The 26,101-nt window shown below is 39.7% G+C and overlaps 2 protein-coding genes across 2 annotated transcripts in view; one reads left to right on the top strand and one right to left on the bottom strand.

The window, feature by feature from the left end:
* Window positions 1-544: 544 nt before the first annotated feature.
* CCDC59 (coiled-coil domain containing 59) lies at window positions 545-11,273 on the bottom strand. Its single transcript, XM_078376974.1, has 4 exons — window positions 11,063-11,273; window positions 6,999-7,233; window positions 4,763-4,862; window positions 545-3,147 (listed from the first exon to the last, which is right to left on the bottom strand). The coding sequence occupies exons 1-4, from the start codon at window positions 11,256-11,258 to the stop codon at window positions 2,986-2,988; spliced, it is 693 nt and encodes a 230-aa protein (XP_078233100.1). The 5' UTR covers window positions 11,259-11,273; the 3' UTR covers window positions 545-2,985.
* Window positions 11,274-11,314: 41 nt separating this feature from the next.
* METTL25 (methyltransferase like 25) overlaps window positions 11,315-26,101 on the top strand; it is a 50,285-nt gene continuing 35,498 nt past the window's right edge. The window contains exons 1-3 of the mRNA XM_020777808.3: window positions 11,315-11,705; window positions 14,372-14,536; window positions 16,513-16,619. Of these exons, the coding sequence (XP_020633467.3) occupies window positions 11,423-11,705; window positions 14,372-14,536; window positions 16,513-16,619 (555 nt within the window). The 5' untranslated portion in view covers window positions 11,315-11,422. The remainder of the gene's footprint in view (window positions 11,706-14,371; window positions 14,537-16,512; window positions 16,620-26,101) is intronic.

Below are 26,101 nucleotides of genomic sequence, written 5' to 3' on the forward strand. Positions count from 1 at the left end.
TGGAGTTTTATCAAAGGCACACATTTTTGAAGAACTGCTGCAAATGTAAATACAGTGATGCCTCACTTGATGTTAATCCGTTCCAGCGAAATCGCTGTAGAGCGAAATCGTCGTCAAGCGGGGGAAAAAACCCCATTGAAACACATTGAAAACTGTTCAATGCGTTCCAATGGGCTAAATACCTAATCGTCCAGTGAAGATCCTCCATAGGGTGGCCATTTTCCGGTGCCTGTACAGCGAAAAATCCACCCTAAAAATAGCAGGGGGCCATTTTGCACAGCGGGCGACCATTTTGAGAGCCACCGATCAGCTGTTTTAAAACCATCATTAAGAAAAAAATTGGTTGCCGAAGCAGGGAACCAATACTTAAGCGATTTTTTCCCATTAAAACATCATTTTGCAATCGCAAAAACCTCATCAAGCGGATTCGTCGTTTAATGAGGTAATCGTTAAGCGGGGCACCACTGCAATACTGTATTTCAGATAATTAGTTAATGGTTGCACACAAGTATATCAATATAATCAGCAGGAATACACTATCAAAACAAATTGAACAGACTTTTTAACTCTCTCACTATTTAAATTTCTGTAATCAGTACATAAAGATCATACAGCCAAAAGGTTTCTGCAAAAATCTGTTGCAACAAAAATTCTACACACATTGTCCTCCTTCATTAATTCATAAATGTAATATAAACATCAATGTTTGAACCATGTTCACAGGGTATGACTCCACGTGGTTATAATATGCAGGTGAATTAGCAGCAGCTTTTGTCCACCAGAAGGGATGACAGCAAGTTGATTAAAAACAATAGCCCCCTCTGGCAATTAGCTCTGTAGGCAGGATTCTGGCATTCACATTCATACCATGAATCTACTGGAGGATCACCAAGGTTTTCTGAAACCCAGCTGTTTAAATATATAGCTAGACTGCAATCAGATATACACTAAAATCTGAGCTTATTCAGATACACACTTGCTTATAGTAATTGGCTCAAATACATTTTCCATTTCTTCAGTCATATTATTTTACATACTGTATTATAACTCTTAAATGTGTTCATAACATAGTGAGCAGTCCTCATATACATTCTATTATTGACACACCTTGGTATCAGAACACATGTCATGGGGTTTTGATTGTCATGACAAGTATAACATCTGGACAGGCTGCTGATTTATATTCTTCATAACCCTGCTAGGAGGCAGAACTTGTCTTGGATTACATCTTGCAGGTTGATCAGGCAGTACAGCCAGTGGCTGCGCCATCTAGAGGATTTGGGGAGTCACAGTCCACAAATGTCACTTTTCCCATCTGTGCTGAGCCATCTCCAGAAAGACACTAACCAAAGGTCATAGATGAACAGAAACAAAATTATCAGTGAATTCCATGAGAAATGCAGAACTTAGTTTATATTCTAACTTAAGCTACTGAGGCTGCAGTCCCAAACACACATATCTAGGAGGATGTATTGAAACTCAGTTGGTTTTGAGATACACATTAGAGTGTACTGTGCAAGCATAAACTTTATATACTGTAAACTGAACCAAAGTACGAGAAAAATGCTGAAAGGCATATTAATGCAGAAGCATAAATTATTTCCAGCCATGAAGCCATCAGAAAAATTCACAGAGCATGCAATAGGCATTCATGTGAACTCACTGCCAGAGTATCTAACAACCTCAAGTCACTAATGGTGGAAATTGAAAGGAAAATGGACTTTGATAAGAAGACTGTGCTAGGCAATGAGCATGAAGAGAAGACTGGAAGGCAGAAATGCCTTGGGAAAAAAGATCAGTAGAGGAAAAGCTTGAGGAAGGAAGCAGTGGCAGCTGCTAAGGGTTTGAGTGAAACGTCTTAAGACACACAGCATCAAAGTGTTAAGCATTGTCTCACAAAATGAAATGCGATTCTGAAACGGTGAAGTAAATGAAAATTTCAAATATTTCCCTGTTTTTCAACCTCTCAGATGCATTCATTTTGGCCTTAGGGATGGATACAAGCTTCTCAAATCAAACCACAAGTCACTTGTAAACTTAACTGCTGTCATTTTTCTATTGATATATTAGTCATCCTTTTAAAACCAATATAGTTTTGCTTCCAAACTCAGCTTTTTCATGACAACATGAATTTATAGCAGAGTAGTACACAATATATATTCAAGGCTTTTGCAGCAAAAACAGTAAAATGATCTTGTGGTACCTTAAGACTAATAGGTTTTATTCAGCATAAGCTTTCATAGTCTGAACCCTATTGCAACTGATAACATTCAAAAGCCGTTTTCAGTGCAGTGATATATTTCTGCAATGCATCAAGTTATGCTGAGAACACTGTGCCCATCACTCTAGTTGATTTTCAAATGTAAATAAAAAGGGAAGAATAAAATTTGGCACTGAAACAGGTGCAAACAGTAATCATAACTACAGGAAAAGTTGTTGGTAGACAAATAAACAGCTGGCTGAAGAAAACAGTAAATTCTGATGTAAATACTTTCTGATGTAAATACAACAGGAACTCCTACTTTTATAAGTGCGAATAGGACTGCAGTCTAAAAGAGAAGAACTCGGATATTTTAGCAGGAACAAAGGTTATAGGACCCACTTGTGCAAATTCAATTAGAAAATGAGGATCTGCAATCTGATTTTACTCTCTGGTATTCTTAACATGGATACCCAGTGTGGTGTAGTGGAAAGAGTGATGGACTAGGATTCAATAGACCTGAGTTCAAATCCCAACTCAGCTATGGAAAATTGCTGGGATGTGGAACTGGCAAAACTACTACTTAAAATTTTCACTTACATTGAAAGCTCTGTTAAGGTGGCTGTTAAGTCAGCTCTTGCTTGACAGTACACAACAACAAACACCCTTAACAAACTCTCATTATAACTTATAGACGGTAATATCCAAAACTGAAAGCTTTTATTAAAAAGAAATCCATATTACAAAACATCTTTGTTTGAATCTGTAGTAAAGATAATAAATATTCATGGAGTCTGTTGTATTTTCTGGAGGAGGTACTCCATTTGTACATTTAGATTTGGCTGTCCTTTTCTAGTTCTTTTACTTAACATTTTATACATTTCCATTTTCTTCTGTTTGTAGAGCTTCTGTGCTTTTTCTCTTTCTTCTCTCCTTTGTCTGGCTGCCTGAAATGAAAATTCAGTGTAAATAATAGTGGTACAACATTTCCCACTTCTCAGAAATTATTTTTTTCTAAGCATGACGCAACAAATACATCTGTACAGATTTGTGTTTTTGGACTAGAACTGTAACGGTGCTGGAAGATGTAGTCCAAAGGACACAACAGACAGCTCTAGCAACAATCAAGGGTGTGTTCTGTCTCTACCATAGCTTGAATACCACTACAGTTAAGCATCTGGAAGTTGATAAGTATGCATATGAATGGGATCTTGAGGGCATGACCATGAAGGTCATTCATCTTTAAAATGTATTAATTAACTTTACTCATTTAAATTAGAATATTTTTATCGCTGAGTGCCAGAATTCCTTAAACACAGCCCATTTGTTATTCGGGGTCTGTTCCATATCCAACAGCATTTCTGCACTAGTACAAGGCCCACCATATTATCAGATATGTATTAATAGAGTTTGCGCAAGGACAGTATCAAATGTCATTTCTATTGTGAAAGTGGCTGCACCACACAGATTGAATGCTTGCACTGACTCTTGAATTATCAGTTGTGCAATGTTTTATTTTTACTTTGCTGATGTGATATAAGACAATGACTCATACTAAAAGAAGGCATTATATAACAAGTCAGACTACCAGTAACTGACTAGCAAAAGTTCCAACAAAAAGAAAATTTTAAAAAGTGTTCTGCTCATATACTGCCCCATAGTGCTTAAAGCACTATCTGGGCAGTTTACAAGTTAATTATGCAGGCTACACATTGCCCCCCTCCCCCCAGTGATCTGGGTACTCATTTTACCAACCTCAGATGGATGGAAGGCTGAGTCAACCTTGAACTGGCCATTTGGGATTGAACCCTAAGTTGTGAACAGTTTTGGCTGCAGTACAACAGTTTAACTACTGCACCATGAGGCTCCTGCAGAAGCATAAGTCAAATGGTGTAAATCAATGCATCAAATTGCCATGAGTTAAGAAGATGATACTTGTATTTCTTTTTTTGTACATATGACAAATAATGTAAGCTGTGACTTCTTACCTAGGGCAAGAATATAAGCCTCAACTTCTCAACCATCAACAATTTGCACTGCCTGACTTGTGCTGGGATACATACGGTAATAGGATTCTGACCGTTGACAACAGAATTGCATTTTCTTGCGCAACAAAGTCCACATTCGATTGGCCTTCTCACTCAGAAAAATAAAGCACATGCACCTTCATTTTTGTCCTGCTCTTCCATACCTGGGTGTTCAGTCCCAGTATTTGTGAAAGCATCACACTGTTGAAAGTTTTGTTCCTTTCCAATTGAGTATGGATGGAGTTATATAAACATTAGTATGAGGTTTTGAGAAGTATGCTTATATACAATGCCATTCTCAGGCCCTATGTTAGAACGACAAAATCGCCTAAAATCAGTAGCAACTTCCATTCTCCATCTCTACATTAAAGTGTTCGTGAATGAGATTCACAGGCATCAAAAACTCTGGTACAAACAGATTTTATTTCCACGCTTTGATACATTACTTCTCTGTGTGAACCCATGAGTGCATCAAGAAACACCCCTTAACAAAAAAACAAAAACAAAAAAAAATCCAAAAAAAATGCTTGCATACCTCTTTTTTCTTTTCTCTCTCAGCTTTTATTCTCTCATAATCTTCTTTTGCTTTCTGGTTTGAGCTCTTTGCTTTAGGCTTTTGCTGAATACTATTGTATCTAGGTTACACAAACACACCAGTGATTAAAATACACCTTCAGGACAGGACTTTTTCCATGAATTTCAAATTATACTGCGTGTGAGAGAGAATTTGACAGCCCTGATGAAATTATTTAGGAGATAGCTCTCTTGTTACCGTCCAGGAAACGGTAGTGGCAGCTGAAATGTGTAACAAGACAACTGGCTATGAACGACTTGTCACCAAGTACCTTCCTTTGCCACTACTGTCTTTCAGGAGAACTAAGCCAGGAACAACATGATTCAACTGATACAACCTGGCATTCTGGATCTCTTCGTGCAAAGGCAATGCCGCCTGCACGTGAATATAATTTTACCAATATCAATAGCTTCATGAATCTTTCTATTTCAAACCATATATAACTGATAATCTTTTAAAAAATACTCTAATTGAAAATTGAATTCAGAAAGTATGTTCTGTCTAGCACTGAATTTTTTTAAAAAATAGCACTTGCTCAACCTGCAAACTAAACAACAGCTGTTCACTTATCTGGACCAGACAGAAGCCATAATCTAAACACACTTACTTGCAAGTTCAATTAAAGTCAAAGTAATTTGGTTTTGTGGTTCTGAACAAACACAGTTAGGCTCAGACCATTAACCATAAAAGCCATTCTTTATCTGTTTAAACTTTTTTAAATTGACCTCTGGGTCCAGCAAAATTGTCCATTCTTGAGACAGTATATGCATTTCAAAATACACTTGCATTTGGAATACATCACCCACAATAAACCAGAGGTTATATATGCCCATATGGGATGTGGTGGTGCTGTGGGTTAAACTGCAGAAGTCTCTGTGCTGCAAGGTCAGAAGACCAGCAGTCGTAAGATCGAATCCATGCGACGGAGTGAACTCCCATCGCTTGTCCCAGCTCCTGCCAACCTAGCAGTTTGAAAGGATGTAAAAATGCAAGTAGATAAACAGGTACCACCTCGGTGGGAAAGTAACGGTGTTCTGTGTCTAGTCATGCTGGCCACATGACCATGGAAACTGTCTTCAGACAAATGCTGGCTCCATGGCTTGGAAATGGGGATGAGCACCCCGCCCTAGAGTCAGACACGACTGGACTAAATGTCAAGGGGAACCTTTACATTTACCTATATATGCCCATAATTAGACACTATAGTGTAGTTTCATGAAAGATGCTCTACTGTAATATGAAAATCTGCCTCTGCTGAAAACCCATGCTTTGCTTAGAAGCTACAAAGACAATCTATTGTTGGCCTACAAACACAGGTTTGTTGAAACCATGGCTTGTTATTTGCCACTTCAACTGGCTTGCTTCTCTAGGTAGCAGAATGGTCATGACATAAACAAGTCAGAAAAGGGGAAAGATAAACCACATGGTTGTTTTCTTTTCATTTCTTTGGTTTTGTCACCTGCTCTGCTATCTGTGGTTTTAGCTAAAGCCACAAAACATGGTTCATTGTGATATGCTAACATGTCCAATAGGTATGCAGACAGAAGTGTAAGGTAAAACATGAAGCATAACAGGGCTGTAATCATTAAACAAATACACTGATAAATTACAATCTTTAAAAAAATTAGACTGCACTTATTTGGTTTAGAAATATAACAACTTTTGTAATAGAATGATTTAGGTCAATGCTGTGTTGAATGTGGCAAAACAGAGAAAACTCCATCTCATACTTTCATGCTGTGAAGGCTCCCGGAGGCTCCAATAGCTGCTAGAATGGTGGTGGGATATTTCAACAAATGAAAAGCCAGCTAGTAACCTCTGGTGCCTTCAATGTCATCTTGGCACATGGAGGAAGTGGAGCTGCAGTGCCAGATCTGGGAATGGCTCAAACAAGGACATATGGGTTGTCTTTCTGAGCAAATTCCATGTAGGCCAACCCAGCCTCCACCATAACCAGTGTTATACAAGTACAAGGTCTGAAAGGGATCCTGGCATGGGAGATACTCTACTCAATTTGCTCATACTGCTGTTTGGTGCTTTATCCTTCTGGTAGAACTTGGAAAACTAAAGATTCCACTTGGCTGGTAGAAAAATACAAATAGAAAAAGTATTGAGAAACTACAAACCAGAAAAAGAAACTATGCTCACATATGAGAGGAAGTTATTGTGAAATAGCAACTTTCAGAAAATGACTTACTTTAATGCTTCTGTGTCCTGTTCTTCTTGTGGAGCTGAACTTTTATTTCTTGATCTTGAAACACGGCTTTGTTTCTTAAGCATTTCTTCTTCAGCTAGATAAAGATGTTTCAAGTGATCTGGGTAATCGTCTGTGTACCCAATGTTCTTTCTGGAATTAGCATTGCCCTCCTTTTTCAGTAACTTTTTATAATCACGTTGGATCTTTTGTTTTCTCCAAAACGCAAAACCTTGACCTGAAGGTATCAGAAAAAAACACATCTGATTAAAATCATATTAGTTATTTTTAAATCCAATATTACTTTTTGCAGATTTTTTCTCTCTGTTGAAATAATGCTATTATCTTCCTTGCAACACTCTAGTTTGAATTTTACAGCAGACAACTGTATATGGTATAGTGGCAATTAATGACTAAATTAAATAAGAGTTCTCATTTCTTATCGTTCTATAATTTTTTTAGCAACCTGGAAAATGTCCAGAGGAGGGCGACCAAAATGGTCAGAGGTCCGGAAGCCATGTCCTATGAGGAGCGGATTAGGGAGCTGGGAATGTTTAGTCTTACAAAAAGAAGGTTAAGAGGGGACATGATAGCCATGTTCAAATATCTCAAGGGATGTCATGTCGAGGAAGGGACAGATTTGTTTTCCAAAGCTCCAGACACTAAGACAAGGAGCAATGGTTTCAAACTACAGGAAAACAGATTCCTCCTGAATCTCAGGAAGAACTTCCTGACAGTCAGAGCTGGTCTGCAGTGGGATATGCTGCCTCAGAGTGTGTTGGAGTCTCCTTCTTTGGAGGTTTTTAAGCAGAGGCTGGATGGCCATCTATAGGGAGTGCTTTGATGGAGTTCCTGCATGGCAGGGGGTTGGACTCGATGGCCCCTGTGGTCTCTTCCAACTCTGTGATTCTGTGATTCTATGCATGTCTATTCCAAAGTAAATCCCAATGAATTCAATCGGCCTTACTCACAGACAGTTACATCCTTTATATTATATGTCAACATTTTACAGCAGTATTCCTGTGAAGGATAGAGGATAGGAGTGCGCCATCTCCTCCGGAAAACAAGGACATAAAGGGAGTGAGAGATGAAAGGGTTAAAATAGAAGTTTGTCTCTTGGAGGAAGGGAAAGGGAAGGAGGAAGAGCAATTGATAGGCATGTGGGAGAAAGACATAAAAGTGGGGACAGGAGCATGGGATTTTTGGATTGAGACAAGCAAGAGAGAGGAGGAGGAGGAGAAGGAGAATGTGAGTAACTTGCTAAAGGACTTCCCCAACTTGAAAGTTGGAGGTCTGCCGCCTAATCCTGCACTGGAGGGAGAAGGAGTGACAATAAGGGAAACCTCAGGATGGGTCGTGGTGGTGTTCCTGAGGGGACGCGGTCCCTGGAAGAAGGTGGTATGGCTGGCCCCCACCTTTAACAAGCCACCCCAGAGGGGGATTGGGCCCGCCATCCGTGCTGCAGTACTATATGCGCAGTAAGGAGCGCACCTTTGAGGAAGCCCAGCGACAAAGAGCGTTTTGGTCCGGCACCCCAGTTTTGAAAGGAGACTCTAGTTCTTATAATCATGATGGACTCTTTGAGGGACAGTTGAAGGATTGGGACTCATTCATACTCACAGAAGTTGTCATTGATACACCGCTGTTACCATTAAATAAAAACAATTATAGTTTGAATAATTCAACTGTGTCTGTTTCTGCGTCAAATTTGGGACCATCCAAAACCTCCAACGAACCTTCTGACAATTCCTCAATATGTTTTTGTGATAAGGGAGCAGTAGGCAAATTCAGTATTATTCAGAAATTCTACCATCAGTCTTAGACAGTTATATCTGACAAAGTTGTTTGCAAAGATCATAATGGAACCAAATATTCTGCAGCATGCTAGATGTTTTATAAACCTCAACAGCAAATATTGACCAAAATCCAAAATCTCACAACTACAGTGGTAATTTGGAGAGTCAACACATCTTAACTTCAAATGATACAGTGAGCTTACTCTAGTTGCATTGTACTGCTGAGATTCAGACATTATCTGCAGCTATTTTACCATCCCCTCTTGGGAAAACATGCTTAGCACTAACTAAAGACATACCAACATTGTTTGGAAGGTAATTTATCATGTTACTCTGTTACTACTTCTTCAAATTGTAATGATGTTGTTACATCAATATCCTGGGCTATAATGGGTTAATGTTAGACTATTCTATAAAAGTGGCTTTCCAAATCCCACTTAGTCTAAAGGGGAATAACTTTACCTTCCTTGACAAAAGTTCTATAAGAAGCAGTTAGTACTTATTATTCCTATCATCAGTGCAAACCTAGAGAAGATTGGCTTGAGAGGGGAGGCAAACAGAATTACTAAGAGCTACAAGACATCTCTGGGGATGTATGCCCATTGTGGTATTGACAACTGATACATGGCAGTTCATGTTAGGCCCAATGCACTATAAATCACTGGCACCAAAACAAGCTTTCCTGGAAACATTTTCAAGCACGAGTTTAGGCTGGGTGCACTTTTTGCAATAGCAAGTAGCTGTAATAGGAAATGCTGAACTGATTTAGAAAATGAGAGAGTTAAGCCCTTCCAGGGTTAGAAATTGAGATTTAAGGGAGATGAGTGTATAGTGCAACCCAATATATATTCATGAACAAGCAAATGCCACTGCTTTCAGTTAAACTTATTTCAGTCACAAGCAAATGCTTATCAAATCATAACCTAATTATAACAAAGTCTTTTTGGAAGCTACTCACGTACGGTCATGATTCTCTGCAAATGAATGATAATCTACCTCATAAGATTTATTTGAATACAAAAGCAAAGACAAACATTTTGGCTATTAAGGGAAACTCTAAAACCTTCAGCGAGGCAATACCATTAAGAGCTTCATAAAACTATCACAAAGCAGTTGCCAAATGTTTATATTCTGCGGAAGATGTCATTAGGTTGCACATCAAGCAAAGCAGTATAGGAGGAAACAGGAGCGAACATACCAGTTTGGTATTAAAGCCATAACATCTGCACCACAGTTTTAAAACAGACGATAAGAAGATAAAGCCGATTCACAATGCAATCCTAACTGAAAATGGGCTTGTTATAGTGGATCTGGAATGGACAGAAACTTCTTGCTCCAGTATAACTTATCTGGCTGAAAAGCTGAAGAAGAGGCACAAAATGGAAGAGCTGCACTGTGTTAGATCCAAACCTCTTCTAACCTAGAGAGTAGCCATTGTGACAGCACAAACTTAGGGTAATATGCAGGGGCTCCTCCAATGGGACGTATCTGGATTCAGTCTACTTTAAATTAGGTTGTCCTAAGTGTGCAGTGTTGTGTGGTGTGCTGTAGTGGATACAGTGATAAACTAGGACTCTGGAGACCAGGGTTTGAATCTCTACTTAGCTGCAGAAACTCACTGGGGGATTGTGTGGAACTGGTAAATACACTTCTTAAACATCTTACTACTTACCTTGAAAACCCTATTAAGATCGCTATATGTCGGTTCTGATCTGATGGCACATACAGAGAAAGAAAATAAAAATCTAATGTCACATGATTACCAGGAAATAAGCAAGGATTTCAAGCTCTTCGTTTTTTTAATAACAATAGAATAACAACCATTGAAAGCTAAACACTGCGAACGTCTGTGGAAAAAAAGTTCACTTGCGATTGTGAAACAAATCGCTACGATCCGAGCGTGTTCACTAGTCCCTTGTATTTTAATTGTAAAAATATGCCTTTTCCACAAAACATCCGTACGGTATTCTGGGGTTCTTATAAAAAAATTAGATCAACCTGGCTAAAAATCTACCGATGCTGTTCTTTCATTGTACACGAGTTTGAATTTTAGGAATATTGGGACAAAAAAAGACATAATGTTGGGACGACACGCTTACGGAACCATACAGTTTCTAGCAATTTCTTTGGTCCGGGAAAACGCTCTGAAGCTCACAAAAAAACATCAGCCACTTAAACTAAGTTCTGATGATTTCACGAAAACGCGGTTAAAGGGAGAACAAAGAAACCACAAAGACATTTGGGAACTGGGACCGTCGCTGCTGTTCTTACCTTCCCGGATGCTCCCCCTCAGAAGCCGCGGGTCCCGTCTCCACGGCTTTTTGCGACTCGGATGTGCCTTCGCTTTGTCTCTTGGCTCATTGCTCTTTAAACCCGGAGACTCCGTTCTCCCCGCCACAGGCGCCATCACGATACCACTCTTCCGACTTCGTCCCGCACAGTTGTCGTCATCACACGCGCGCCGCATAGATACGGTTTGATCTCGGTGCTCGATTCCCTTTGCCTGGGCAGAGCGAGAGTCAGACAGACGGCGGCATCCATTGACGGGACGAACAGGTGCTCTCCATCGATCGCCGAGCCATCGTCCCCCGACCCTCCGCCGGCTCTCCCTTCCCTCTTGCGCGACCCGCGATGTGGAGGAGGGCTGCGGGTGAGGCCCATCCCTTGCCTCCGGAGCCGTCTCCCGCGGCGGTGGCGGTGCGAGTGCGGGCGGTGGCGCAGTTCCTGCGGCGGGTCTTGCCGCTTTGCCGGGCCCACACCGTGGACTTCTACACGCGGGGCCTGTGGGAGAAGATGGTGGCGCTTCCCCCGGAGGCGGTGCTGGAAGCCCTGAGCGGGGAGAGGCTGAGGCAGCTGCTGGAGGAGCCGCCGCCGGCGCCGCCGCGCCCTTTCGAGGAGGCAGCCGCCGGCGCCGGTAAGAGCCTGCCCGACCCCAGGCCGGGAGGAGTATAACTCGTTCCCTGGCGCGCCTTGTTTCTGACGCCACGGGTTTCAGCTCAAGAGTTTTCGTGTTTGGCGCCTCTCGTCGCTTTTCCCTTTGTATTCCGTGCTGGGTCGGAGCACACTTGGGGGAAAGAGAAGACGCACTTACCTCAGCTGCTGGGACAGCGAAGACTCCCAGATATCCACTGACGTTCTTCTTGGCCAGAGAGTTAGCTTATCTGGGAGAGAAACAGAGCTGTTGTTGTGTTGCAGAGTACTATACTAAGTTGGGGACGTGGAAAAAAAAATGCAGGTTGAAGGATCACTGTTATCCTGTTTCCCCCAAAATAAGACCTAACCTGAAAATAAGCCCTAGTATGATTTTTTTTCAGGATGCCCCTAATATAAGAGCCCTACTCCAAAAATAAGCCCTAGTTAAGTGAAAGGCCGCCCTCCACAATTGTACAGCAACCAGAAGAAGATGACATGACTGTATTTCAATACATATAGATTGTTGTACATGAAAAAAAAATCCCCTTAAAATAAGCCCTAATGTATTTTTGGAGCAAAAATAATAAATATAAGTCCCTGTCATATTTTGGGGAAACATGATATTGCTGTGGCCCTCTCCTCCTGTTCAGAGCAATCCTAGTTATTGTCTGTGAATAGCCCAAAGTGATCATTGGTCAGACTGTTGGTATAAAAATCAACTAAATAAATCAACGAAATAAATAATAATCTCTAAAAAGTCATGTCACTAGCAACCCTACTCCTACCTTGCAAACTAAAGGCTGTGACTGTCAATCTCAATTATTGAATGGTTTTCCTCTTTTCCCCCTTGACATTCAGTTTTTCCAAGCATTATTGTCATTTCTCAGTGAGTCTTGCCTTCTCATAATATGCCAAAATTCAGGAACCTCAGTTGAGTCCTAGTGACAATTCAGGCTTGATTTGATCCAGAACCCACTTCTTTCTCTTTGTGATAGTATGTAAAGCTCTCCTCCAGCACTGTTTCCCCCCATTTATCCCAGTGCAGGACATGAGGTATTTCACATGAACTGAAAACAGCCCAGGAAATCCAGAGTGATGTAGTTGATAGAAAATGAACTAGGACTCAGGAGTCCCTGATCAGCTATGGAACCATATTGTGTGTGTGGAACTGCTAAAACAATTCCATAAATAGTTGTTGTAGGTTTTCCGGGCTGTTTGGCCAAAAATCCTACAACAACCATCAGATCCTGGCCGTGAAAGCCTTCGAGAATACAATTCCTTAAATACCTCGCCATGAAAACCCCATATAAGTTGGTTCCAGCTTGAAGACACAAAACAAAACAGCTGTAGTCAAAAACATGACAAATTACAATATTTTAATACAAATGATTGCATTGGTTTACAATGTTATCACATCCTAAGTTGCTAAAATCAAAATAATTTAAAAACTGTGTAGAAGAAAAGAAGTGAGTATTGTATATTCTTCAAAAATGAAATATGGAGACTGAAACATGATTTTAATTGTTTGATTTGGTTGTGAAATAGGGAGATGCTCTGCGTGTACGTATAAGAGAATAATGCTCTCAGAGGCACAAAAGTAGCTTTGATGGCTGTATTACCTCCAGCATGAGAAACATTATTGTTCTGTATTCCCACTTTCTGAGGGACAAGAATTTAAGATTCAGTTGTATCCATTACACATGGGATTTATGGAATTTGTGGGCTACAGCAAAACAGGATGGATAGCAGCCTAGAGTGGTCCATTGGTTCAGATAGGCGGGGTATAAATCAAATAAATAAATAAATAAATAACTGGAGTAACCGGTACTCTTGGAGAAGACAAGTGCCATCTTTTTTCCCTGGAAGAATTTGTGGAGCAGTCCATAGGTGCTAGACCCATATGCCACCTCCCATATCTGATGCTGATTCTGGACTGGATGGTTGAGAGAATGAGAATAGCTGTGAACAAATTTGCATGGATGAGTCATTCCAGTAAACATCAACTAGGTAACTTTCTATCAGGTGGGAAACTCCCAGAGGTCTAAGAGGCATGGATTTTTTTTAGTCAAAAAACTGCCTTGTATCTGGTGCACAAGGGTATTTTCAGTTGAATCCAACTACAGTTGAAATTCAGATAATTTTTTTTAAAAAATGGTTTTAGATTTGAATGTTGTGTTGCCAATCGATTTCAAAAGCCAAATTGCCATTTGACAATAAGTTTTTTTTAAATAAATAACAACCCTAGAATGACACCTTTTTTCTGTCTTTTTGTGCATTCTCTGCTTCAAATATCCAACAATACAGAAACAATATAAAATTGTACATGAACAGTCAGTTAGTTATGTTAGTCAGTAGTAATTTCTCTTTGATTTTATTTGTATTGAAAGTCTACAAAATTTCCAAGTAGCAAAATGCACTCCCGTTCCTTTGGAACAACACAGGCAGCAACACTCCTGTGACTTGGGCCCACTCTTTCCATGTTGTTCTCCTTGATTATCTCTAAAATAGTTAATCTTGGTTCTACTAAAGTGTTGAGTTCTTACAGTATTTAAAAAGGTGGAGCAGTGCTCTTCACAGCTGCTACATAGAGAAAATTCAAGTATCACTCTTGCTTAATATTATTCACTCAACCATTACAATAATCCAGTTCCCTTTTCTTCTTTACAGAAACCTGTGAATTCTATAACATTTTCTGTGAGATGTCTCAGAGGCTGATCAATGTTCAGGCTTTTGCTCTAGCCGCTAAGTACTACTCTATGCCCAACCTTGGGGTGTGTACTCCATTAGATCAGATGCTTGAAGCACTGAACGGGAAACTTCAGCCAAGTTCTGGTAAGTTACAACTTTGGAATATCTTTTTAAAACACCCAAAGTGATCTCTTTACCACTGATTTTATCTTTTTCATACTTTTACTGGCTCTCTGTTTAAAGTAAAATGATACCAAGCCACAGTGAGACAGCAGAGCTGTACGTGTGGTTCTGGATTGTAGCATAGTAATTGAAACATTCTTACTTTTGTATAGCTGACGACTCTCTCTTTTTAAAAACTTGTATGATAGACAATGTGGGCATATTTGCAAGCATATCAGACTGAAAACAAAACAAAAGCAATAATAATAATACAGTAATAATAAAAAGGAGGCAAAAACATTGTGGCACCTTAAAGACTATCTGCTAAGAGAGATACTTTTATGTCTGAGGAAGTGAACTTGATACATGAAAAGTCACGTTAAAATATAGCAGTTAGTCTTTAAGGTGCATCTGATAGCTGATGCAAATAAGACATTTTGTAATCTGAAATTATGCAAATAGAACCAAAGTATATCATAACAAATATTTCTTATATTTATTACTAAAAGAAACTTCATTAGCTAGACTTGATTTATTTGGCAGTCACTGGAGAAGCCAAACATCAAATTTCAGTAACTTTGGGATTGTAATATGAGTATTTTCATATGGTCTCTGGGGCCTTTAAAATTAATGTTTTCCAGACATTTCTAGATTAAATTCTCTATCCCAAAAAAGAGGCGTGTTTCTTAACTATTGAAAAATATAATGGAACAAATTGGATGTGTTTTTTTTTTTAAGACAGAGAGGAATGTTACTATATTCAAACTATTTTTTCCTGAAACATCTCTTTCATGTGTATTTCATTATTTTATCAAACAAATGTGCTTGGTGATTGCTTTGAAGATCTATACTGCTTGTTTTAGAAAAAATAAGATAGAATTTGTGGGAAGTGTGTTATTCAGTGCTAATGTTATTTTTTACAGAAAAATACTTTCCCCCCTCTTAAGTAGTGAATTTTATCTGGGTTTTGTAGCTCCCAAAGTGATATAAAACATCTACAGGGTTATAGAATACTGAACTGCAGGCTCTGCAACATAGCATCTTTGAAATTGATTTAAAGTATCAGTTATTTGTATCTGCAGATTTCTTTCAGATTTCTTTCAAATTCTATTTCTTATATAGAATTTTATTTGAATAGGAAGTATATAGAGTTAACATACTTCATACCCAACCCAAGATTTTTCTATACAGAGGAATACATATCTGGGCGTGATATTTGATATTATTAGTTCACTAGTACCCTGTTTCCCCTAAAATAAGACTTAACCTGAAAATAAGCCCTAGCATGATTTTTCAGGATGCTCATAATATAAGCCCTACCCCAAAAATAAGCTCCAGTTAAGTGAAACCCCACCCTCCACCATTGTGCAGCAACCGGAAGATGACATGAATAAATGTAGATTGTTGTACATGAAAAAAAATCCCCTGAAAATAAGCCCTAAAGGGTTTTTTTTTGAGCAAAAATTAATATAAGACCCTGTCTTATTTTCGGGAAAACACGATACGATATGGCTGTAGTACTATAGGCACAATTCAGGCCAAGACTTTAATGTGAAATCATCAAGGTTTGCAGTAACTAATTCTGTAACATCTGATAAAAAATCTTCCTTCCCAAAACACTGGATCCTAAGTGACAGATTTTAGTAAGTAAATTTATCAGTATTCAGATAAAGAAATTAATGATGCATTTGCAGTGCACAAAATGACATAGCACGTTTATCCCTTTGTTAATATTATATGTTATTCCACTATTTGTTCTTTTGTATATTGATCCATTCTACATATATATCTTCACAATTACATGTTTGGGCTTTCAGCTTGGGAAATGTCAAAAAGCTTCAAAGAAATCCAAGGTGAGGAAGACAGCTCCAACTGGCTATGTAGCAGAACCCAATAGAAGGACTATTCTGCAGCAGGTGCTAGCAGTAAAGAAATCATTTTCCCCATTTTTTTATCAGGTGTAGAGATCAAAACAGATGACTTCATGAATAATAAGAAGTCTCATGAAGTGCAGTTGATGTCAGAATTAGTTGATGGCATTACCAAATATTGTGGTTTAAACCAGGTAAGAACTCTTACTGTTTAATATTAGATGCATTTGCCCACCTTGCCAGACTGGCTTTTTTTCAAACCACACTTAATGTCTAAGTTCGTAGTAGGAGCAGCTACCAATTGCAAAGGGTGGGCTGACTTGTTGACCTAGGTTGAGTTCTCTGTAGCTCTAGATATGGCATGATAGAAATATTAGGAAATCAGGTGTGCCTTGTGGGTCTATGAGATGAACTATTGGGATCTGACAGTACTGAAGGAGAGACAAGATCACTGAAGAATAAACTGGTATCACTATGTACAAGATTCCTCTTCCTTTTTGTTGGAAGAATCTGATGAAGTATATTCTGGGGCATCCCTGATAAATGGCCCAAAGGAAATAATGATTGTTTGGTATAATTATAAATGTTTGTAATTTGAGAACTTGAACACCTTGGAGAACTCTGATAGAAGAAATAAAAGAAATTCTGATGGTTCTGTAAAGGCCATCTCTTGAATTTCAGTGCCTGCTGCCTAGAACCAGTAAGATGTTACAATGATAAACCAAGTTTCTGCTTTACCTTGTAATCCCTTACTTATCTGCTTTAAACTGCCTTAAATTTAGCATATTTTTCGCACTATAAGACACACTTTTTTTCCCACAAAACAGGGTGTGTGTGGAAAGTCTGTGCGTCTTATGGAGCGAATAAAACAGATTATTTTTTCCTGTTTTCTTCTCCTAAAAATTTGGTGCGTCTTATGGAGAGGTGCGTCTTATGGAGCGAAAAATACGGGTAATTAAGTTTACTCATTTTAAAGTGTACATGGAATTGTGTGCTACTGACTGTAGCTGTTTCTGCAGCATATCTCTTAATACAAAATGTAAACCATTAAATAGGAACTTTCTAAGTCCACCATTCAGTTTTTTTCTATTCTTTATTCAAAGCTATAGATCCATAACTTTTGAAAAGAGACTTCTGCTTACACTGGAAGTGATCTCCTAGAGCAGTGGTCCCCAACCCTGGGCCTCCAGATGTTCTTGGACTTCAACCCCCAGAAATCCTGGCCAGCAGAGGTGGTGGTGAAGGCTTCTGGGAGTTGTAGTCCAAGAATATCTGGAGGCCCAAGGTTGGGGATTTTTAGGAAATCTTTTTCATATTAGTTTTTTTAACCCTTCTCATAAAGTGTGCCAAATAAAAGATTGTAGTTATGAAAAACAACACATGGTATGCAGACATATACATGTTCTGCCAAAAGCAGAAACTGTCCTTAACTTGACCTTTATACTTACTATGTAGAAAGAGCTGTAGAAGATGGTTGTTGTGGGTTTTTCAGGCTCTTTGGCCGGCAGAGGATGCCGGCCACAGAGACTGGCGAAACGTCAGGAAGAACAACCTTCAGAACACGGCCAAAGAGCCCGAAAAACCCACAACAACCATTAGATCCCGGCCGTGAAAGCCTTTGCGAATATAGCTGTAGAAGATGTGCTCTTGTGGTGGTTAATTATGTTGTATAGTTATGTGATATAACAAAACCAGCTAGTGTTTCAGAATAGTGATTTTGAACGCTATCATTTAAAAGTTTAAGCAGTAGCATAAAGTAATTGTGTGTGTGTTGTTTTTAATAATAATCAGTTCTCTAATAACTTGCCGTATATTGGATATATTCAGAGGAAGGCTGGCTTTCTTCATGTTGTCATCTGTGGCTTTTGGCCAGTACCACATGTGGTGTTGGGGAAAGGGCCTGTGATGTAGTTCAGCCATCCTTTTATTTTTTTTTCTCACTTTTTAAGCATAAAGAGCAGCTGGGTAGGACTCAGATTGACTGTTACTTCACAGTGTCAAGAATATGGTCAGGTCAGAGCGATCCACACGAACTGTTAAGCCACACTTTCATGGTATGAGTATGTGCTAATGATAGGGAGAAAGCTTCTTGCCTGTACCCCTTCCAACATCTTGAGTCACTCTGACTGCTCAGTGTTCCAGGGATTAACCAAAATCCACAAGATTAAGTGGTTCTCACTTGCATGCAAGCTTTCCTCTAAGCTATGCACCCACGCATTTCCCCAGAGCTCCATTGGGGTTGAGCGTGGGCTGACAGCAGCCAGTTTATTTCCTTCCTGTTTCAAATGAAGTCCCTCCCACCCCTGTGCACAGGGAGTGAGGCACTTTGCTTGCATGCCAACCCTGCAAGATCGGGATACCAGAATATCCAGAAAATATAAAGATACTCAGTAGGTGATTGAGGCAAGGCCTTTCTTTAATACCAAAAACCCTCTGTTCTCAAAAGAACGAAGCTGTTCTAAAACTTTATGTCTTATTAAAGTTGTTGCAAGAAAAAGACAAAAAGGCAGTTTTTCAAACAATTTCAAAAGTCACAAAAACTTTTGTGTCAATGAACTAAAATGGATGGGAATGGACTAATTCAATTCAGACGATTGTAACCTTTACTATTGCGGGCACGAATCCCGAAGAAGAAATGTAATAGCCCTCATAGTCAACAAAAAAGTGGGAAAAGCTGTACTGGAATATAATGTCAAAAATGATAGAATGATTTCAATACGAATCCAAGGCAGACCTTTCAGCATCACAGTAATCCAAGTTTAGGCACCAACCACCAATGCTGGAGAGGCTGAAATTGACCAATTCTGTGAAGACTTACAACACCGTCTAGAACTGACACCAAAGAAAGATGTTCTTCTCATTATAGGGGATTGGAATGCTAAAGTAGGGAGTCCAGATAAAAGGAACAACAGGTAAGTTTGGCCTTGGAGTTCAAAACAAAGCAGGGCAAAGGCTAATAGAGTTTTGTCAAGAGAATAAGCTTGGTCATCACAAACACTCTTTGCCAACAACACAAGAGGTGACTCTACACATGGACATCTCCAGATGGGCAATACCAAAATCAGATTGATTATATTCTCTGTAGCCAAAGATGGAGAAGCTCTGTACAGTCAGCAAAAACAAGACCTGGAGCTGATTGTGGCTCTGATCATCACCTTCTTTTAGCGAAACTTAAGCTTAAGCTGAAGAAAGTAGGAAAAACCACTGGGCTAGTCAGGCCGCCTAGAGTAGTCCACCGCGACTAGATAGGCGGGATATAAATTAAATATATATAAAAAATCTAAACCAAACCCCTTATGAATACACAGTGGAAGTGAAGAACACATTTAAGGAACTAGACTTGGTGGACAGAGTGCCTGAAGAACTGTGGCTCGTAACATTGTACAGGAGACAGCAACAAAAACCATTCCAAAGAAAAGGAAATGCAAGAAAGCAAAGTGGTTGTCCAATGAGGCCTTACAAATAGCAGAGAAGAGAAGGAAAACAAAATGCAAGGGAGATAAGGAAAGTTACAGAAAATTGAATGCAGACTTTCAAAGAATAGCAAGGAGAGACAAAAGGGACTTCTTAAATGAACAGTGCAAAGAAATAGAGGAAAACAATAGAAAGGGAAAAACCAGAGATCTGTTCAAGGTAATACAAGATATGAAAAGAACCTTTTGTGCAAAGATGGACATGATAAAGGACAGAAATGGTAGGGACCTCACAGAAACAGAAGATGCCAAGAAGAGGTGGCAAGAATACACAGAGGAATTATACCAGAAAGATCTGGATGTCCCGAACAACCCAGATAATGTGGTTGCTGACCTTGAGCCAGACATTTTGGAGAGTGAAGTCAAGTGGGCCTTAGAAAGCATGGCTAACAGCAAAGCCAGTGGAGGTGATGGCATTCTAGTCAAACTATTTAAAATCTTAAAAAATAACACTGTTAAGGTGCTACAAGGTGCCAGGAAGTTTGAAAAACATACCAGTGGCCAGAGGACTGGAAAAGATCAGTCTACATCCCGATCCCAAATAAGTGTAGTGCCAAAGAATGCTCCAACTACTGTACAATTGCACATTTCACACGCTAGTAAGGTTATGCTCAAAATCCTACAAGGTAGGCTTTAGCAGTATGTGGACAGCACTGCCAGAAGTACAAGCTGGATTTCGAAAGGGCAGAGGAACTAGAGACCAAATTGCTAACATGTGCTGGATTATGAGGAAAGCCAGAGAGTTCCAGAAAAATGTCTACTTCTGCTTCATTCGCTACGCAAAAGCCTTTGACTGAGTGGACCACAGCAAATTATGGCAAATCCTTAAAGAAATGGGAGTGCCTGACCACCTTATCTATCTCTTGAGAAATCTGTATGTGGGACAGGAAGCAACATAACTGGATATGCAACAACTGATTGGTTCAAAATTAGGAAAGGAGTACGACAAGGCTGTATATTGTCTCCCTGTTTATTTAACTTCTGTGCAGAATGCATCATGCGAAAGGCAGACTGGATGAATCCCAAGCCGGTATTAATATTGCTGGAAGAAATATCAACAACCTCAGATACGCAGATAATACCACTCTAATGGCAGAAAGTGAGGAGGAATTAAAGAGCCTCATAAGGAGGGTGAAAGAGGAGAGCGGGAAAAATGGTCTGAAGCTCAACATCAAAAGAGCTAATATCATGGCCACTGATTCCATTACCTCCTAGCAAATAGAAGGGGAAGATATGGAGGCAGTGACAGATTTTACTTTCTTGGGCTCCCTGATTACTGCAGATGGCGACAGCAGCCACTAAATTAAAAGATGCCTGCTTCTTGGGCAGAAAGCAATGACAAACCTAGACAGCATTTTTAAAAAACAGACATCACCTTGCCGACAAAGGTCCACATATTCAAAGCTATGGTTTTTCCAGTAGCAATGTATGGAAGTGAGAGCTGGACCATAAAGAAGGCAGACTGCCGAAGAATTGGTGGTTTTGAATTTATTTATTTATTTATTTATTTATTTATTTATTTATTTATTTATTTATTTATTTATTTATTTATTTATTTATTTATTTATTTATTTATTTATTTATTTATTTATTTATTTATTTATTTATTTAACTTATATGCCGCCCACACTACCCGAAGGTGTCTGGGCGGCTTACAGCATTTAAAATACAATAAAAAGGCAAAATAAAAGGGCAAAATAATTAAAATGCAATTAAAATATATATTCTAAAAATTGCCATCAGACCCACATTTGATGTTATTTCAGTTAAAAGCCATTTGGAACAGGAAGGTTTTGACCTGGCGCCGAAATGTCATCAGCGTTGGCGCCAGACGAATCTCAGTCGGGAGGGCATTCCATAGTCTGGGGGCAGCTGCCGAAAAGGCCCTTTCTCTACAAGCCCTCCCTCTTATCTCCTTAAGGGATGGCTCTTTCAAAAGGGCCCCCTGGCTAGATCTTAACTGCCGGGTAGGTTCATATGGAAGGAGGCGGTCCTTCAGGTATCCAGGGCCCAAGCCGTTTAGGGCGCTGGAGGAGATTCTTGAGAGTCCCCTGGACTGCAAAGAGAACATACCTATCCATTTTAAAGGAAATCAACCCTGAATGCTCACTGGAAGGACAGATCCTGAAGCTGAGGCTTCAAGACCCTGGTGTTGGGAAAGTGTGAGGGGAAGAGGAGAAGGGGATGACAGAGGACGACATGGTTTGGACAGTGTCACTGAAGCTACCAACATGAATTTGACCGTCTCTGGGAGGCACTGGAAGACAGGAGGGCCTGTCGTGCTCTGGTCCATGGGGTCACGAAGAGTCGGACACGACTTAATGACTAAACAAGAAGAACTAAACAAGAAGAAGGTAATACACATCAACAGAATATCAGGATGGTTCCAGACCATACACAAAATGCAAGTCAGGCAGCAAAGCTACAGAGGAGCATAGCAGTCTCAAGATACTAGACTAAACCAAACAAATTCCTTCTCACTCTTATATCCATCATATCCATCATTCCCTTTCTAAATTCTTTGAGGTAGTGTTCCAATCAGGCATCAAATCATACCAGACCTTCTCGAAAACGATAGTAATTTCTCCATAGTAACTTTTCTCCCTTCCATTTTCTTCAGCTGAAACCATTCTTTGTTAATTAGCTCTGTGTTAGGGCATGAGTGGCTTTGGAGATTCTTATCTCGTGGTGAAAAAAACAATTAATTGACATTTTCTCTCCCCCATCCCCTCTCCTGACCTGTTCATCCCAGTCACAAGCTAACAAATCTGTGTTTCAAAGGGGCAATCAAAACCACAATCCCCTATTTTCTCTGTCTCTTGATACACAACTTAATAGGAACAGAATAGATGTAATCACAGAACTGTAAGTACTTTGTTGGTGTGAGACAATAAATTCACAGAGTAGCCAGTCAATTTCCAATGAAAAAGCCACAAGCAAAACGTGAATGCGATCCTATTCTCTGTTGGCATGCCATAGCTGCTGTTGTATAGAGTTGAAGTGCCTCTGGCACTGTAAGGAACATTTATCAAGCATGACAACAGGTAAAAAAGGCTTCAGTAACATAACTTGAAGTTGGTTTAAGAGTCGGATTTCTTACCTCAACAAATTGTTTCCTTTTGACTATTTATTAATATTAACACAAAATATTTTTTCTGTTACTCTAACCTGAAATATTAACAGAAAATAATTTAATCTACACTGTTTCAAAAACTAGGTACCTGTCTGGGAAGTGTAGGTTAACATTCTGTCTCTGCTATGAATAAAAGATTATGTGAAATTATGCAACTTGTTGAAAGAATAGGTATGTACTTTTTCAATGATGGTCAAATACAGAGAGAAAATCATGCATATATCTTCTATGCTCTATAGCATTACTTTGCATTTACTATGACTCTCCTGTTTGTAACATGCATTGAGAGTTGTGTTTGTTTTTAGACCCAAATTTTTATTATATAAAATAGAGAAATATGAATTAGCAAAAACAAAGTATGATGTTGCTCCTAAACTAGAAGTTCAAGCAAAAGATTGGAGTCCCAGTGTTTATACCAACAAGTGGTTGGTGGTGATGGTGAAAATGAAAGAAGGACAAATACACTCACAACATTTTGAACAGGCCATAACTTTATTTCCTGTGGTTTTTATGTGTTTGGTTTCCCTGAAATGGTAACAAAGAGCCATAGAAGATGAAGAAGGCAGACAAAGAACAAGGAGCTTTTCATTAAGGGCTGAATGCCATGTTCAGCAATAGATCTTTCAGGACCTTGGACAGAGCCAAGGAGCTTAACAGTTAAAACTCTTGAACTGAGGCCCCCTCCTTTTATTTTAAATCCCTGAGACTAACTTTTTAGACTTGCTTAGTAATGCAAATCCTTAAAAGATCCTTGAGCCTAATATTCCATTGCGTCTCTACATTTCAGGCATGCTGACTGCATTGCACAGCGATTCCATGAAGCATAAGACCCCTAGAATTGGGTGGGTGTCTTTGATCCATGTTCAGTGGTATGTGGCTCAAAAGTGTTAGGCTTAGTGTCTTGGATATCTTGGACTTGGAATTTTTTCATCCAGGCATGAAAGTGTCAGGATTGGAAGTCATAGGATTAGACGTGTCAGGCACTTTGGTCCAGCGATTTTTAGTTCTACCATGATGAGCTAGTTCTCAGCCTCTTCCATCAGCATTCCTGATTCCTTAGTCTTTGTGTCACTGTTGGCTTCTGGAGTCATAATAGTAGCAGTAGGAAATGGCAGAGAACTAAGGAGGTTTATATTTTGTATGTGATCAGAAGAGCCAAGTTTCATCTGCTGGGGTGAAACTATATAAAAAATTATGTTACACCCTTCTAAATCCCTGTGTCTAAAGCAGAATGGATTACATTATTTAAAATTACATCATAAAATATATTAGGAATACACTAAAATAGAGCAAAAGTGGAGACTACATTAGGGAAAATGTCTGTAGAAATTGGCAGATACTTGAAAAGTCTAGCAGAATAAAAGTATCTCTACCAACTGCCATAAGCTAGAGAGACCATGTATGGCTTATCTGGTCCACAATATTGGTACATTTATGGGGGAATGGATGGTTAAGGGAGTCAGATGACAGAAACAATGTACACCCTCCTGCATCTCACATCAGAGGTATAAAGTGTATCTAGATGTCAGATGAATTAGACCAGAGTTTCCTTAAGAGGCATGTAATGGTCATTGTCCAGTAACGCAGGTGCAAAGCAGTTGGAAGCAGTGCTCAACAGTAACCAGTTGTGATATGCTGTACATGATAGGAAATAAGAAGGAAAGGTCATTGCACAACTGTTCTCTACAGGAGAGGTGAAAAGGCCACCCCCAGATTGCCAGTTGGTGATTGAAGAAAAGTGTTCTGAGTACACTCCTGTACTGCAGTGAATCCTAGACCCTTTGTGCATGGCAGGAGAGGAAGTTGAATATGTTCCATATGTGTTGTCTCCGACACATTTTTGGTATCACCTGGCAGGACAAAGTTCCAAATAGAGTAGTCGTAGAACAAGCTGGAATTTTTAGCATGTATACATTACTGAAACAGCGACATCTACATTGGCTTGGGCATGTCGTGAGAATAGCTAACAATCAGATTCCATAATATCTCCTGTATGGAGAATTAGTGCAGGGAAAGCATCCCAGAGGAAGACCACAGCTGTGATACAAGGATATCTGCAAGCGGGATCTGAAGGCCTTAGGAATGGACCTCAACAGATGGGAAACCTTGACATCTGAGCATTCAGCCTGGAGGCAAGCAATGCAGTATGGCCTCTCCCAATTTGAAGAGATACTTGTCCAGCAGGCCGTGGCAAAAAGGCAGTCTCAAAACTAGCAAAATCAGGGAGCTGGACAGGGATAGATTTTATTTGTATTCAGTGTGGAAGGGATTGTCACTCTCAAATTGGCTTTCTTAGCCACAACAGATGCTGTTCCAAGTCCTCTATTCAGAGCACGTTACCATAATATCTCGAGACCAAATGATGCCTACACACGATTGAAGACAATCAATAGAAACAGAATGACCAGCTGCAGACAAAAGAGAGAGAAAGGCACTGAGCTCCGCCAGATCCAACGTCTGTTAAATATTTGGGAGAAGACCAGAAAGAGGAAGAGTTTCCTCTCATCTGTACCAGCTGGCTTGCCCTGATGCCAGCTCATGTTTGGCCATCCAAGCTGCAAGATCAGTGTGACAGAAAGGACCAAGTTCCACAGAAGCAGAAAAGGAGATACTAGACAAACTGCCTGTTCCATTGCATTTTCCTTCTTGCATGTTACACATATGCAGGGTGTATGTGCATTTGTTTGTTTTCTAATTACTACAATGATGTTTATCTTTTTGATTATAAGGGATTTTTTGCAACAAGTTGATATCATAGCCATCCTTCAGTCTCGAGAGACTATGGTAACATGCTCTGAATTGAGTGTCCTCTCCAGAGCATGAAGCCTGGGTAAAGTAATATGGAGGATAGGCTGTTACCCAAGCAGCAGATTCCCCCTCTCCATGTTGCCGAAATGGTCCAGTGGAAAAGGAAGAGCCAATACAATTGGTTCCAGGAACGTCACAGGAGTTGGCAGAATGACACTAACTGCCTTCGGGAGTCCAGCCCCGGATTTTGCCTCTAGGTTAACTCCTGAAGCCTTTTCCATGAGTGGATATAGCCACAAGGTAGTGGAGGTTTGAAATCAGA

Source organism: Pogona vitticeps, chromosome 5, assembly GCF_051106095.1.
Source record: "Pogona vitticeps strain Pit_001003342236 chromosome 5, PviZW2.1, whole genome shotgun sequence".
Lineage (NCBI taxonomy): Eukaryota > Metazoa > Chordata > Lepidosauria > Squamata > Agamidae > Pogona > Pogona vitticeps.